The 15,899-nt window shown below is 48.9% G+C and overlaps 7 protein-coding genes across 7 annotated transcripts; 4 read left to right on the forward strand and 3 right to left on the reverse strand.

Annotated features, from left to right (window-relative positions):
- Nucleotides 1-44: 44 nt before the first annotated feature.
- N7446_001461 (alpha/beta hydrolase) lies at nt 45-806 on the reverse strand (the record flags this gene model as incomplete). The annotated part of the gene is made up of 2 exons (XM_058510210.1): nt 45-548; nt 579-806. The coding sequence occupies 2 exons, from the start codon at nt 804-806 to the stop codon at nt 45-47; spliced, it is 732 nt and encodes a 243-aa protein (XP_058375746.1).
- A 751-nt stretch (nt 807-1,557) lies between these two features.
- N7446_001462 (Zn(II)2Cys6 transcription factor) lies at nt 1,558-3,900 on the forward strand (the record flags this gene model as incomplete). Its single annotated transcript, XM_058510211.1, has 2 exons — nt 1,558-3,778; nt 3,827-3,900. The coding sequence occupies 2 exons, from the start codon at nt 1,558-1,560 to the stop codon at nt 3,838-3,840; spliced, it is 2,235 nt and encodes a 744-aa protein (XP_058375747.1). The 3' UTR covers nt 3,841-3,900.
- A 197-nt stretch (nt 3,901-4,097) lies between these two features.
- On the reverse strand, nt 4,098-4,870 carry N7446_001463 (uncharacterized protein; the record flags this gene model as incomplete). The annotated part of the gene is given in 4 exon segments (XM_058510212.1): nt 4,098-4,286; nt 4,354-4,542; nt 4,591-4,761; nt 4,778-4,870. 4 exon segments carry the CDS (start codon nt 4,868-4,870, stop codon nt 4,098-4,100), a joined length of 642 nt encoding a protein of 213 aa, XP_058375748.1.
- Nucleotides 4,871-5,273: 403 nt separating this feature from the next.
- Nucleotides 5,274-6,325, forward strand: N7446_001464 (uncharacterized protein; the record flags this gene model as incomplete). Its single annotated transcript, XM_058510213.1, has 2 exons — nt 5,274-5,608; nt 5,689-6,325. 2 exons carry the CDS (start codon nt 5,274-5,276, stop codon nt 6,323-6,325), a joined length of 972 nt encoding a protein of 323 aa, XP_058375749.1.
- An 885-nt stretch (nt 6,326-7,210) lies between these two features.
- On the forward strand, nt 7,211-11,088 carry N7446_001465 (putative NRPS-like enzyme; the record flags this gene model as incomplete). Its single annotated transcript, XM_058510214.1, has 3 exons — nt 7,211-7,453; nt 7,539-7,937; nt 7,990-11,088. The coding sequence occupies 3 exons, from the start codon at nt 7,211-7,213 to the stop codon at nt 11,086-11,088; spliced, it is 3,741 nt and encodes a 1,246-aa protein (XP_058375750.1).
- Nucleotides 11,089-11,778: 690 nt separating this feature from the next.
- On the reverse strand, nt 11,779-12,767 carry N7446_001466 (oxidoreductase, short chain dehydrogenase/reductase family; the record flags this gene model as incomplete). Its single annotated transcript, XM_058510215.1, has 4 exons — nt 12,665-12,767; nt 12,357-12,601; nt 11,919-12,219; nt 11,779-11,868 (listed from the first exon to the last, which is right to left on the reverse strand). The coding sequence occupies exons 1-4, from the start codon at nt 12,710-12,712 to the stop codon at nt 11,779-11,781; spliced, it is 684 nt and encodes a 227-aa protein (XP_058375751.1). The 5' UTR covers nt 12,713-12,767.
- A 1,610-nt stretch (nt 12,768-14,377) lies between these two features.
- N7446_001467 (zinc finger HIT domain-containing protein) lies at nt 14,378-15,723 on the forward strand (the record flags this gene model as incomplete). The annotated part of the gene is made up of 3 exons (XM_058510216.1): nt 14,378-14,421; nt 14,484-14,924; nt 14,982-15,723. 3 exons carry the CDS (start codon nt 14,378-14,380, stop codon nt 15,721-15,723), a joined length of 1,227 nt encoding a protein of 408 aa, XP_058375752.1.
- Nucleotides 15,724-15,899: the final 176 nt, after the last annotated feature.

Here is a 15,899-nt window from a genome sequence, read left to right on the forward strand (position 1 = left end):
CATTAACCATCGAACAATTTAGTCTCTTCTCGTGTGGAGACAAATCATTTTTGAAGGAATTGCAGAATCTGGTCAAAACCTTCAGGTTCTTTGATCCAGTGTCCATCATTCTCCGCTCCAGTGAACTGGTGACAATCAACGTGCGTCATAACCCGCCGTATAATCCGAGATGTCTGTCGTCCAAGATCGACTGATACCCAGGCATCGTCCGTTCCATGACTTAAAAAGACCGGAGTGGAAAGAACAGAGCTGTCAACCGTTTGATCGGCCTGTGATAACCCTTGGGCGGAGATTTCGTCAAAGAAGAATCTAGACACAAGGCGCAGTGCCTGAGGAGTGCAGGGCCTGTCGAAGATTGGCTCGCATAGCATCCCTTCGATATCTTGTGCAAATGGTAGCCAACCACAAAGAGCTAGCAGGCCACCCAGTGGACGTTGTATCCTTCCTGTACCGACTGCCGCAAAGAAAGTCAACAAAGCGGTTGCCATTCCCTGGCTGACCCCACCGAGGTAGACATGAGAAAGTCGCCGCTTAAGTAGATTCGCTTCCTCTTATATGGCATTAAGAATGTGGAAAACTGACTGTGTCAATCCTTCTTTCTGTAACCCCTGTCTCTCGTTGATATCGCCTAAGGAGTAGGCGTCAAACCAAGAGCAAATGTCCTCTTGGAATGTAGTACTGTATCGGTCGCATGAAGTTGGAAAGACCCAGCGATAGTTGGGTAGGCATGCGGGTAGGTTTTTGCCGTTCGAGGTTGTTGAGAAGAGTTCTTCGGCGAATTCTTCACCATTGCTAGCGCGAACCATGCAGGAGAATGACCGTATGGGTGTGAGGGGCTAGGGGAGGTTGGATGTGAGATGCCGGAAATTCCATGATGGCTGAGCCGTTACTAGGGAGTACCAGAAGGGTCGAGAGAGAAAGGCTGAGAGTTTTAGGTGCCTTCTGAATTTCAAAGTTCGGACCAGCCCGAATCACCTCGTCCACAAACAAACGGATAGTCTATCCTATTTAGTATCATAGATGGTATCACTTGTCTGTAAGTACTGATATATCCCTGCAGTACTAAGCGCAAAGGCCCTTACAGGGCGCTTGCTTTGAAAGCCTCTGCTATCGCATCCGCATGCAAAGGTATGGGATCTGAGCGGGTTGTCCGGGAGCTTTTCGCGTCAAGGGGGTTGCCGTATGCTGTAGAGGCAAGTTTGAAACCATTCCTTTGATACCAAGATCGTGAAACTCCCTCTAGGGGCCGGATTTGTAACCCGTTAATGGAAACGTTTAAAACTTTATTGTTCCAATGGAAGATACTATGCACCCAATAGATTCCCCAACAAAATGAAGATTAAAATTGATAGAGTCACGGTATATACAAGTCCTTTGATTCAAGCAGTACAAGTTCGCGCAATGATGGGATTACTACTTTGTTGACTACTGTACACGTGGTCCGGAAAAAGCGGAAAAGCGGAAAAGTCTCCGGACAAGCTGAACAACATCAAACCGTTTTCGAGAGGGTTAGCTATGGCTACATCTAATCGCCCGCTCCACTTGCGCTAGTCGGAAATGGCCAGCGATGCACGTAAAGTGCGCAAAGTGACACGCGCTTGCGATGCTTGCAAAGCGAAGAAAAAGGCGTGTACAGGCACGCTCCCCTGTGGCCCTTGCGCGCAGCGGCGGATGCCATGCACCTACAATGCGGCTTACAACAGAGGCGTTGCCGTGAGCCCACTTTCCTCCGGCCATCAAATAAAGAGGCCAAGCTCGGCAAGCTCCAATGCAGATATCAACCAACCCCAGACCATTGGCAGATCTCGATATCAGCACTATGCAATAGAGTCCCCTTCGGAGAGTTGGGTTCAACCACCAAGCGCTCACATATCTCCAGCCCCTGCCTTCGCGCGCACTGCATCAGGGACCCCTGCCGACCCGCCAAATGAATCAGAATCGTCAAATATCGCTCCTCAATATTGGGGGCCAACCTCGGCGCATTCGTTTCTTGGCCGCGTGGTTCAAGACCTGCCCTCAACACCATCAAAAACATTGGCCCAGCAACGGGAGCGAGGCACGTCATCCAGTGTCTCGATCTTCTCTTTTGGGGACCGGGTCACTCCCAATGGCTTAGCCGAATTTGAATGGCCTGGTCGGAGAACCGCGGACATCTTGGTCCGACGATATTTTGACTTCGCATCCCCGACCTATCGAGTTCTTCATCAGCCAACAGTCGAACTACTGGTTCATGACCTATTTCGAGGCGGTAACGTTGCAAGAGAAACCTCGCTCCCCACTGCAACTCGGGCGACTCTGCTCCTGATATTCAGTATTGCGACAATGTTTCAGCCAGACTCGGAAGGGCATATCACAGATGCTGACACGTCTGGTTGGCAAACAAGTGAGACGTATTACACACAGGCAGATGCTCTTCTGTCACATGAAACGGGCGCACCAAGTCTGGCCTCGGTACAAGCGCGCTTTCTGATGGTCCTCTATCTTCTAAGCTCGTCGCGGGCTCACAAAGCGTGGTTTACATTTGGTACGACAGTTCAGCTGATGATGGCCTTGGGATATCATAGTAAGCGGCCACGGCTGGGAACTGATGAGGAGGATTTGATACAGAAGGAATGTCAACGTCGCGTCCTCTGGTGCTCATATACATTGGACAAATACCTCAGTGTTATTTTGGGCCGGCCCCGTCTTTGGCAAGATGAGGACCTGGACGAAGATCTCCCTGATCGAATCAACGATCAAGACCTAAGCCGGCACGAAAAAAGAATGTCTAAGCGGGATTGTCTGATGGATGCCCCTGTGTTTCATACCATGCTGGCTCGCATCCTTACGCAGGCCGCCAAAGAACCGTATGTAGTCACAGGTGTCTCTACTAAAGCACAAATTGATATTATTCGACTCTTTTGTGGGAGAGTCGCCGAGTGGCAGGCCGAGTTACCGGCGTTTCTATCAGGCATTATTCAGCCAGATAGCTTAGTCCCTGGATTGAGACGCCAACTCACAGTTTTGCAGCTAGCGCGGTACCACGCATTGCTATTCATTACTCGGCCTCTACTACTCCGGAACTATGGTCAGACCTGGCCTGAATGCGAAGCAAGTTGCCAATACTACCTCAGCTTGTGCTTGACGGCAGCACGAGACGCAATTGAGTTGATTCTCACTTTTGTCCAGGAGAAGCAACTTTTCCAGTCTTTCTGGTACTCTCAATATATCGCCTTCAATGCGTTGTCGATAATCTACCTTTACCTGATCCAAGTCCAAAGAGGCCGAATTTCGCCAGTCAATCTCCGCTTTGTCTCAAGCCAGGATGTCCCCTTTGACTCCCCATTGGACGAATCCACGCTCTACAGATTATCGGAGACCGCACAGGCCCACCTTGCCGATGCCACTGTTCGTAATGCGCCACCGTGGAGATATAGCATTATACTACAGGGTCTGCGGCGAGAATTGACAAAGTCATACCCGTCCGCCCCGAGTCATACTGACATCTATCCTGACAATCACAGCAGCCAACATGGCGCTACTGCTGACCGTGATATTTCTCCTTCTACTGCACATCAACGTGATATGATTGCTTTTGCGCAAGCTGAGCAGAATGGATCAGCTATGCAAGAAATATTATCAACGCAGGAGGACGACGGAGCAGGTGGCGTATCTGGTCTTGACAATGATGCTCAGCTTTTCCTACTTGATCCGCAAACCGAAATCTTATTGGACAATCTTGCGACCGATGAGGACTTGGTTCTTGATTTCTGGCCACAGTTTGACAGCCTGCCTATCTGTGAGTTTTTCATCTCTTCGCTGTAGCTGAATTTTCTGACCGCTCCAGCTTATCTTGGGTAAGAGGTGGTCATTTATTGACGACCAGCCATTTCAGCCCAAATTACACGTTCGAACTCTTCGACATTCAGATACCATGGTGCGCTATATGGACGAAGATGCCAAAGTATGACAAGCGTGCGGAATCATTCTATCATCTATTCTTGATACCCCTATAATCATTTCTACCAAATATACTTGTAGCGTGTCTGGCCATCTTGTTCCTCCGCTTTTCTTGCATTTACATTCATCCAATGGAGATAAGCTACGAAGGCAAAGGACTACACGATGGCTCCCGCAGCAAATGAGGATAAAATGATGCCTCCTGGGCGATATTGGGGTGAATCCTTCGTGGGGAAGAAGTAGGAGCCATAAACGTTGATCGAGTTGCCGAACAGATTTACCAAGGCGTATACGATGGCTCGCTTCGTTCGTGTGCGAGGACTTGTGCTGGTAATCCACCTCCTGCACTACACTGAATGCCGAATAAGATCTTGCGCACATGATGAACATACCGGTGTACTGCACAGCAGTTACCCGGGACGAGATAACCATTATGTTACCGACAATGTCCACACAAAGAGGCCAGGCAATCAGAATGAATCTTTGGTCAGTACGGCTTGCAATCAAGAAGTTCCCCAGGGCAGTGATGAAACTAAAAATATACATTGGGGCGATAATCAGCAACGTAATCTTGTTGCCGTAGCCCAGCTTTTTGGCAATTGTCTGTACTCATTAGACATGAAAGAATATGGGGTGAGTGGAGGCGCATACAGGGAAGAAGTAGGTCCGTGTTTGGGAGGAAAGCTGGCAAACTTGAATAAGAACGAGAATCCAGGCTTTGGGGTCAAGGAAAGCGTCACGCAGCGCTTCTTTGATAGAGCCATTATCGTCAACTTCATCGTCTGCCGCGCGAGCCAGGCGCCATTTGGCAAAGCGCTGCTCCTGTTCGGTTAGTCACTTTTGCTTGCCCGATGAAGGAAAGTCGAGCAACAAGGCCACTGCGACTGGGCCAGCCACCATGGCTCCGGCGCCTTCGATGATAAAGAGCCATCTGATCTCTTCAGTTGCATGTCCATGGAGATGTTATAGTAGATCACGAACCTCCATCATGCAAGACTCCCTTGCCCTCGAAGCCGGTCATGATGCCAGCGGCTAGTAATCCACCAAAGCCGTTGGCAACTGTATTCCCGCAATAAACGATTGCCACACGGAGAGCAATTTCTGACGGCTTGTACCAAATTGCTAAGCGGATTGCTTGAACGAGACCAAGGAGTTTATTTTGCTAATACTTTTGTCGCCTATATTCGATTTTCCGCCTTATCCGAACCTAGATCCACTCCTCCGCCTCCGACGTATTGTTGACCCTGGGATACCAAGCTACTTATTTCAGTTGTTGGACAGTTCCATTTTGTTTTTCTTTCAACATCATTCATTCCATTGGGCCCACAGCAACTATGCCTATCGCCACTCACTTCACTCTGAACACTGGCGCCAAAATCCCGGCCGTGGGATTTGGAACATGGCAAGCCAAGCCTATGGAGGTAGAGAAAGCAGTTGAAGTCGCCCTTAAGCAAGGATATCGCCACATTGACTGTGCCGCTATCTATCGCAACGAAACAGAGGTCGGAAACGGAATTCGCAAGTCAGGGGTGGCCCGTGGCGAGATCTTCGTCACTGGCAAGTTGTGGAACACGAAGCATGCCCCCGGTGACGTCGAAGCCGCTTTGGACAAGTCCTTGAAAGACCTGGACCTTGATTATCTTGACCTATATCTTATGCACTGGCCTTGGTAATCACTCCATCTTCTCACCATTCTTTAGTTCTCTGAAGAACCCATCATCAAATAAGGGCTAACCGAGTGAAATGTAGCGCTTTCAAGGGAGGAGATAAATGGTTCCCTCTTGACAAAGATGGTGTATTTGAGCTGGCAGATGTTGACTACATCACCACTTATAAGGCAATGGAAAAGTTGCTGGCAACCGGCAAGGTACGGGCTATCGGAGTTTCGAACTTCAATATCCGTCGCCTGGAGGAGCTGTTGGGTCAAGTCAGCGTGGTTCCCGCAGCCAACCAAATTGAAGCCCATCCATACCTCCAACAGACAGAGCTACTGCAGTTTTGTCAGAGCAAGGGAATCATCGTTGAAGCCTACTCGCCCTTGGGTAACAACCAGACCGGGGAGCCCCGAACAGTTGATGATCCTCTTGTTCACGATGCCTCACGTGATGTTGGTCTGGACTCAGGTGCTCTTCTTGCCAGCTGGGGTGTCCAGCGTGGAACTGTGGTCTTGTCAAAGAGTGTCACTCCCTCGCGTATTGCGTCCAATCTACAGGTCCGGGAATTACCCGAGGCCGCTTTTGCAAAGCTCACCTCGTTGGAGAGACACAAACGCTTCAACTTCCCTACCATTTGGGGTTATGACATTTTCGAGGAAGTGGGTGAAGAGGCTGTTCGCAAAGCTGCCTTGGAGGCGGGCCCGGCAAACAAAACCAAGTTTGTTGTATAGGACTTCTTGAAGAATTCCATGGCTATTTCATGTATATAAAACAAGCTTAGACAAAATAAGAACAAAGAAGTGCCATTCAATTCCAACTGCGTCCTGTACATCTAGGCATCAGCTAGCCGTTAAAAAGACAAATGGGATTTCATGCTAGGTAAGAAAAGTAGTCCCGAGTAACTTCCACCTGTATGCTATGAGATACAGATCGAGTTTTGATATCAGCTCCATCTTCTTTCCGCCTTCTTCTTGGCCATCTGCAGTACCAAACCCAGAGGATGGTTTAGTAGCACTACTTACTACAGTCTAATATATATGAGGTCCCGTTGGAAATATCCCCTGGGTGGCTACAAGATACTCTATACTTGGGCAGTGGTATTTGCTGTATGGGTGCATTGTCCTGGAGGCCGCGTAGGGCTCCATGGTAGACTCATGGTCTTCCACCGCCTTTAGTGAGTCTCCAGGATATCTAGCTAAACTCGTCCTTTAGTTTAGAGTGCAACTCGTTCATGAACACACATCGAAATGGGGTGTTAGATGCTTCTCCGACGTACATCCATACACGCAAATGCCGAGCCCATTGCGCCGGATTCATCGGTATGAAATATATCTACATTGGTAACTCTAGAATCGCTTCAGTTCCATCATTCATACCTGGGGTTTATTTGAGCTACATCTTACCTCCCGCATGGCGGTATCCAATATTTAGTTGTTTGTATTTCCGACATTTCCGACACCTCCGCAGCGGAACGGAACCCCATGTTTCTCTATAATTCGGAAATAACAGTGATGCAACTCTGGAAGTTTGATTAATGCCTGGAGCAACCATAACCTCAAAACCTCACTGTTTTTCCCTTTGATGCATTACTGTCAAATTAAATCAATCCGACCACCATGGCAGTAATTACAGTACAACCGCCGGCATCGCAACCTCTCTTTTCATCAGCCGAGCCAGCGAGCTCAGCCTCCCCAGCGAGCTCAGCCTCCCCAGCAACCATCGTACAAAATTCCACCGAGCATGATTTTAAAACCATCGACGGACTCTTGCGAGCACGATCTAATGGGCATTTGGCCAATGAGCCCATTGTTGCATATCCATCATCGGGAACTGACTATGACTACTATACACCCCGCCAAGTAAGTTTTGCCTCCAACAAAGCCCAGCAGAGCAAATTCGTGCTTGAATACTACCGAATGCCGTGGCTAATGTTCAATTACGCAGTTGGACAATTTTGTGGAGGCGGCATCTGTCACCCTGTCCAAAGTGATTCCACAACGCCGCTCTTCAGAAGACCCCGTCAAGGTGGTAGGTTTGCTCGGTGCATCTGACTTTGAGTACACGATCACTCTTTTGGCTATCTCCCGCTTGGGCCACACCGTGTTGTTACTATCTACACGGATTGCAGAAGATGCCTACGTCAGTTTGGTAGAAAATACTTCTGCCTCATTTCTGATAGTCCACCATAAGTTCCATACGATGGGTGAAAAGGTCGCCGAGAGAACAAACATTGCGCTGCATGCTGCTTTATCTCCTGAACATTATGACAGTTCCGTTGCGAGTGCAGCCAGGCTACCATCAGCTCACCTGGATGGTACCAAAGAGGCTGGTAACATTTGTTGGGTTAGTAGTTTGTTTCCTTGATGGTTTTCATTTCGCTGATGCCTTTACTTAGATTATTCACTCAAGCGGCTCAACGGGCCACCCAAAGCCTATCTATCAAACCCACTCCGGTGCTCTACGAAATTATGCAAACAACTTCGGACTTCGAGGATTTATCACACTGCCACTATTTCACGCCCATGGAATTAGCTGCCTCTTCCGTGCGGTTCACTCGCAAAAGCTAATTTATATGTACAATGCAAACCTGCCTTTGACAGCATCGCATCTCATGGCCACTCTACAAGAGCACCAAGAGATCGAGGTGCTTTATGCGGTTCCATACGCCTTGAAGCTCCTTTCGGAGTCGGAAGACGGCTTGAGGGTTCTTTCACGTCTGGAACTTGTCATGTTTGGTGGTTCTTCCTGTCCAAAGCCTATCGGTGACACCTTGGTGCAGAACGGAGTCCGCCTGGTTTCTCACTACGGAACCACCGAAACAGGTCAACTAATGACTTCTTTCCGAGACCGCTCGGACTTGGACTGGGACTATGTGCGCCCAGGTCCATCTTTGCTACCATATCTCCGCTGGGAAGAGCAGTCAGCTGGAATTTACGAGCTGTGTGTCTTAGAAGGCTGGCCATCCAAAGTCGCCAGCAACCGCCCTGACAATTCATACGCAACCAAAGACCTTTTTGAGAAGCACCCAACCACACCAAATGCCTGGCGCTACTACGCACGTCTGGACGATACTTTGGTTTTGGAAAACGGCGAGAAAGCCAACCCGCTGATTATCGAAGGCGTCGCCCGAAATAACCCTAACGTGGCTGAAGCGATTGCTTTCGGAGCCAACAAGCCACGGCTTGGCATGTTTATTGTTCCAGCAGCCAACGGTGTTGTCCAACAGGAGCAAGATCTGGTAGATCTGATCTTCCCAGCTATTGAGAAATGCAACGCGGAATCTCCTGGATATGCCTACATGTCCCGTGACATGATCCACGTCCTGCCCGCAGATGCTGTCTATCGCAAGACTGACAAGGGAACTGTTATTCGCTCAGCGTTCTACCGTGACTACCAGTCACAGATTGAGCAGATATATGATCTTGAGGATGCCAGCGGAGACCAGGTTTGCGAAGGTGCCGCGCTGATCAATTTCCTACGCGAACATCTTCTCCAAGTAGCACCATCCCTCGAACCAGCCGCATTGGAAGAGACGACCGATATTTTCAGTTTGGGAATTGACAGTTTACAGTCTACTCGACTGCGAACAATTATACTGAAAACCCTCTATCTTGGTGGTCAGAAACCATCCCAAAATTTTGTTTTCGAGAATCCCTCGTTGAAAGCTATGGCCGAGGCTTTGACTCGCATGCGCCTAGGTCAGGTTCCGAAGGGCGAAATACCCGTTGAAGAACGGATGTCAGCCCTCATTGAGAAGTATAGCGCAAACTTTGAAGCCCATATCCCAGTTGCCCGCGAGGATGACGGCGAACACATCATCGTGACTGGTGCGACAGGTTCCTTGGGTGCTCATGTCGTGGTTCAATTGGCTCAGTCCGATCTTGTCAAAACAGTCTACTGTCTCGTTCGTGCAAAATCTCGTGATTCTGCCCGTCGTCGTGTTCAACAGTCTTTGCGGGCACGAGGCTTGTCATATACCCTTGCCCCAGTTCATGAACGGAAGATCGTCGCGTTGCCGGCTGACTTGGGTAACTCCAACCATCTGGGAATGGATGAATTCTCTTACAACATGCTAGTTGAATCAGTTACAGGTGTCATGCATTGCGCTTGGTCGGTTAATTTCAACTGGTCCTTGGAGAGCTTCGAAGGAAGCTGCATTGCTGGAACTCGACACTTGTTGGATTTCTGTTTGCAGGCACGACGGCCCTCCCCTGCCAAGTTCTCTTTCTGCTCCTCAGTTAGCACAGTTGCACGGACACCCGGCAATTGGGTCCCAGAGGCCCTTCCCGAATCACTCAGTTATGCGCAAAAAATGGGATATGCGCAGTCCAAGCTAGTAACGGAGCATATAATCAATCGAGCTGCCCACCAGACAGGAATGACAGCACGTGTACTAAGAGTAGGGCAGATTATTGCAGATACCGTTCATGGCATCTGGAATGCCACCGAGGCCATTCCTATGATACTCCAGACAGCAGAGACAATCCACGCACTGCCCCAACTAGAAGATCTCATCTCGTGGACACCGGTAGATATCATTGCCAACAGCGTTATTGATCTCACCCTGGCTCAAACTGCAGGAGAGGTGGTCAATGTCACGAACCCAACTCTTAGTCACTGGACTCGAGACTTGCTACCACTTCTGAGACAGTCGGGATTGGAGTTTGAAGAGTTGAAACCTCGCGAGTGGCTGAACCGTCTGCGCAATTCGAACCGCAACCCCAAAGAAAACCCACCTATCAAGCTTGTCGAGTTCTTTGCCAGCAAGTATGACCATGACCGTCCTAGTCAAGTTCTTCTCTACAGTACCCAGCAGGCGCAAGCCGCGGCTCCTGCACTGCGCCAAGCAGGAGGTCTGAGAGCCGAATTGGTGACACGCTTTATCAAGTACTTCCGCACTCAATGCTGGACAGACACAAGTGTTTCAAGTCTCTCAGCACGGTACCGGGAAGTGATCTTTTTGACTGGCCCCTGTGGATGTGGCAAGAGCACAGCCGCCCAAGCTCTAGTACAGCGATTTGATATCCCTATCATCGAGGGCGACGACTTGCACTCGCATCTATCGCGACAGAAGATGGCTAATAACATCCCTTTAGAGGATAGTGATCGTTGGGATTGGATTGCTCATATCCGTGGTGCGCTGATGGGTAGATTGCAAAACTCAACTGCTCCTGCCATTGCCGTCACCTGTTCCGCGTTGCGAACAGTACACCGCGACGAGCTGCGGAAGCTAACTCAGCTCCTCGACTTTCCCGTCACAATCACCTTCCTTGCCCTCTCTATCAGTGATGAAGTTCAGTTGAAAGATCGGCTGAACGCCCGTTCTGCGGCGGAGAATCATTATATGCACTCGAAAATGGTTGAATCACAGCTTGCTGTCCAAGAGCCTCCCACCCGCCTGGAGAATGACGTTATAGTGTTGGATTCATGCCAGTCAAAAGATCGAGTGATTAAAGCTGTCGAGGAGACTGTGCAGCAAATTCTGGAGCTCTAGTTTTAGATATCAAGTTATCGTTTTTTACTGTCTTTAACTCTTCCATAACACTGCATATACACACCGTACTCAAAACTATGTGGCGCAATATTAGTTGGCCAAATTCCCTAGGAGTAGAGAATAAAGACTTTAAGGAGACTGGGAAGTAGGTACGCTGAACCTGACGTGTATAGGTGCATGACAAATTGTGGCGTTGAAGGGACAATCCTGTGCTTAGCATTGACCCAAACACATCTATTCAAACAGTGAAAGCTTTAGCTCCGCCACACACAGCCGTCATGTTGCCATGCAGCCACTCTGGCAAGAAATTGAAAATTGGCACTCTACAATTCCTCCCATGCAAATACCATAAACTATACCTATGCTGCTTGCTTTGCTGCAGAAATTGGCTCGGTAGTTATATCATATTGGTGCCAAATCTGCATAATGGGAAATCAAATACGCAACATATTAGGAGGTTGGAAATTCCCAGCCACAATGAGACAACATAATAACTAAATTAAAATAAAGACTACCAACATCATAGATTCATCTCTAGATGTTGATCACTAAGAAAGCTGATGACTGCTAGGCTTGTCCATGGAAGTAACCTGGCTCTTTCTTTGCATCGATGCTTAGAAATCAAAGTGAATCGACTCTTTCAGGGTCCGTAAACTTGATTCAAAGACATCCCGGAACTTAATCAAATGTTTACCACTTCTCAACATATGGACGTAGGTCGAGTTCAAATGCAAACGTCGTTCGTGGCTGAGTGTGCAGATACCAATACGAGTCCGCAATCTAAAGCAAGTCAGTGACCAAATCGATATACCAAAAGAAATAACACTTACAGCATCGGGACTCAATTTCCCATCCACGTGTTCATTGACCCATGCCTTAGTCCGTGGTATGTCAATGACACCGTCGATGATGGTATGCGAGACATGCACACCCTGCGGTCCAAACTCACGAGCAAGCGACTGTGCTAACGCGCGCAGTGCAAACTTGGCCGAGGCAAAACCAGCACAGTTAGCCGAACCCCTAAGGCTCGCTGTAGCTCCGGTGAAGATCAGAGTTGGAGGATACTCGGAGGATTCACGAGAATCTAAGAGGAGCGGGAGAGAGCGTTGAGCGAAGTTAAAAGCACCTTGTCTATTATACGCATTAGTGCCGAAACTCAAACTCCACATGTTTTTGAATTGTTATCATCGAGAGCAAAATATGTGAAAGAAACGTTCGCTTGAGATGCAAGTGCGCTTGAGTAATCCTGCTCGGTAAGTTCAAGGAACGGCTTTCGGACGAAGCCGCCGCCAGTATTAAACACCGCGGCGACAACCTTAGATGATGGGTATTGAGATGCGATCTTATCAAAGGCCGCATTCACGCTCTTTGAGTCGGAGACGTCAGTGCTAATGCCGAAGGCTTGGCCGCCACTGGCATTGATCTCCTGAACGACTGGGTCGAAATTGTCTGGGTTTCGAGCCAGAACGACGACAGAGTATGCCTTACCAAACTTTCTGGCGATCGAGGCGCCCTATACGTTTTGTTAGTGCCGTATTTCTTATATAGCGGGGGTGTATGTATAAGTAGACCGTACTGTGCCAGGGCCAACGCCGGCGATAATTGCGAGAAACTTTGAAGTCATGATTGATATGGGAATGAAGTCTTTTAGGCGAGTGCAATGAAAGCAGAATTGAGGGGAGCTATATAAAGCAGATTACTATCGCCGAAGCTTAGAAATGCAGTGGGGATTGATAATCACCTCAGCGGATGATATCATCTGCAGAGAATGGGACTGGTGTATCCCCGCAGACGAAATCACAGCATAAATGGGACAATCCAGATGAATAATCGTTAATTAAGGGTCAGTTTCACTACAATGATAGAATAATGATGGATCTATTTTTCTGCCGCCCCCAATTGCGGTTTTTGGCGCGGTCTAGAGGTCACAAGTGAAAGCGGCGAAAGGTCTGGCATTCTGAACATCTGCGGGAACCGAATGACAATATTTATGGACATAAAAAGTGACTAAACTAAATGAGAGGAGGGACTTTTCGATAGTACGGAGTATTTATTGCTCTTTAACCGAGGCCGACGTCGGCTGGGAACGTGAAATTAAGGCCGTGCGGGCGATCCGGAGCCTGGAGCGTTTGTAGCGCTGTGGCCTGTGGTTGGGCGCTAGTTTAGGGCGGCTACTAGTATCGGGCAGTAGTTATTTGACATAAAGCTAGCACTCCTCTCGTCCCTTATTGCTCGCTCACCAGAAGTTGTCTCAAAATCTACCACACTGCTGCCACGTGATGAAATTGATTCTCCCGCAATTCCTGTCTCTTTGCACCGTTGCACTCGCTATTCTTAGCAAGACTAACCCCACATAGCAAGAATTGCTCGTCCGCGAGGACGTTATGGTCCAACAAGATAGGTCCCCGGCCACAATGATGCTATATACGACATCGTGACCAAAGAAGACCAGCTATACAGCATCGAGTTTCTCGAGATTGCCCCGACGCCTATTTTCGCGTAACATCCTCCCTCTCCTTGGAGTGCAGCTTGATGATAACGTTTTGACATCCTGATGAAGCGACCGTGTCCTCTTCGTCCTCCTAAGCGGTTATCTTCCTGGATCTAAAAAAAAGGAGCTAGCAATTCCCGACGAGGGCCTCGTCAATGCGACCCTCAAAGTGAGCGGCTCTGTTGTCTACGCGGATGGTAGTCACGACGACGAACGTTCCGTTACATTTCCGCTAAAGACTACGCCCTTCAATGCTCTAGCCCACCTCAGCATTCGCGACGCCCGTAGAGTTCAGGTCGACTACTTGCCTAGCAGCGCCAGCAGTGACATCCTAGTAGATTTCCAGTTTCTTCTAATGTTTTTGAGGAGCGGTATGTGGACCTTCAAGGTCGACGCGAGACTCGGCGATATAGACAATACATGCCTATTTGCTATGTCGTTGACACAATGGTTAGAGGGGAGGCTTAAATAGTATGTTTGGAATAATCTACAAGCTCAATGGCACAACTTTCCTATAGCGTTCCTTGTATTCTCCTGTTAAGATTGGGAAGCCGCGTGAAGCCTGGGGGGGGGGCGGTCACCTCCCTAATTAGGATCTAAAATGGCTTGCTCGAAAGCAGGCTTAAGGGTCTACTACTCCGTAGTTAGCGAGCGATCAGTGTTTAGTTAGCGGAGGCCTGTGCGTATATCGGGCCCCGACATCTATCGATAACGAACTTTCCGCCTCAGGCCGTTATCGATAAGACAGCAAATTTCCCAAATGTTCCCAACTCGACAACTTCTTCTTCACAACCCATCATGGCCGACTCTGACGCTTTGTTGAGTGAACTGTGCTCAATATGGTATGTCTTGGCTTATATACTACATACGTCAAGCTCAAATCTAACCTCCGAACCTCCTACAGCCATGTTAACCCCCCAAAATACCGATGCCCTCGCTGCTCAACGCGCACCTGCTCTCTTCCCTGTACACGACGTCACAAACTCTGGTCGCAATGTTCCGGTGTACGTGATCCAGCTGCCTATCTGAAGCGCAGCGAGTTAGCCACAGAATCTGCGTTCGACCGCGACTTCAATTTTATCACGGGCATTGAGCGCAATCTCGAGCGAGCGGATAGAGATGCCGATATTCGCGGTATCGATCTTTCGCGTGGTATCCAGGGCGATGATTCCGGCGATGGCTCTCATGGTCTGAACGATGGACGTAAGAGGAAACACCCGCGTCAGGGCCTTGTCAAAGGAGAAGCTGGTTTCTTGCGCGCTGCCGAGGCTGGAGGTGTCAATGTCATCCGGGCTCCGAGGGGAATGTCGCGCAGTAAGCAAAATGGGTCGCGGTTACATCCTAAGTAAGTTGGAGTTTGTCTTGATATTTTGGTGGATGGTGTGCTGACTGAAGTGCTAAGACATAAATGTCTTGCGTGGACCGTGGAGTGGATTGCAGGTGATGGAGTGAAGACCGTTCGGAATGCCATTGTCGATACATGTTCTATCTCCGAGGCTTATGACCGTTCCATTCCACGTTCGAAGGACCAAGGTACTTCCGAATCAGTCAAGGAAAAGAGCGAAGGACAAATGAACTTGAATTCTCCGAATAATACCAAGGAAAGCGGAGTTACCGACACACGCAGTGAATCCGCCACGGCAGCTGTCGAACCGGAAGATACGAAATTACACCAAGCTTCGGTTCCTAGATCAACAGAGACACCCGCAGACACAACTACCGACGTGATAGAGCAGCCACTTAAACATAGCACTACTCACCGCGAACTCTACTTCTATCTCCACCGTCCACGAACCACCACCAAAAAGCCAGTTCTAGCTCCAGTATCGCCATCCTCAACTTTGAATGAAGTCCTCCGTGGTCGAACGGTTCTCGAGTTTCCTACGATATACGCCCTCCCGGACTCTCCAAAGACACTTGCAGGACAAGATATGTCTCCATTCATTTTGGAAGAAGAGTATCTCCGAACTGCGGGACCAGAAGAGATCGGCCAGTCCACCGCAAGCGACGAGGATGATGTAGCTGGAAATGTAACCTTACCTGGCTCCGCTGTGAATTTGCAAGATGTCGACGAAAAGCAAGTGCTGGAGGTCTTGAAGCAGGATCTGTTTGAGGAAGTCCCGGTAACTGAGCGCCCAGTATGATTAGAAATACTGAGCAGAGCCAAGCAGATGGGCACATGGACGATAAAACTGGCAGATAATTGTCTGTAGATTATTCAACTGCATCCGACTCTCCAGTCCTGCCCAGGTAGAGTTGTCGGCTTACAATTACTCAGCCTGATATTCCAATTAGGAAACCACGTTCACCACTGGGCACT

The sequence above is a fragment of the Penicillium canescens genome, assembly GCF_028828765.1.
Source record: "Penicillium canescens strain IBT 15451 chromosome Unknown utg000002l_segment0_segment0, whole genome shotgun sequence".
Taxonomy (NCBI): Eukaryota; Fungi; Ascomycota; class Eurotiomycetes; order Eurotiales; family Aspergillaceae; genus Penicillium; species Penicillium canescens.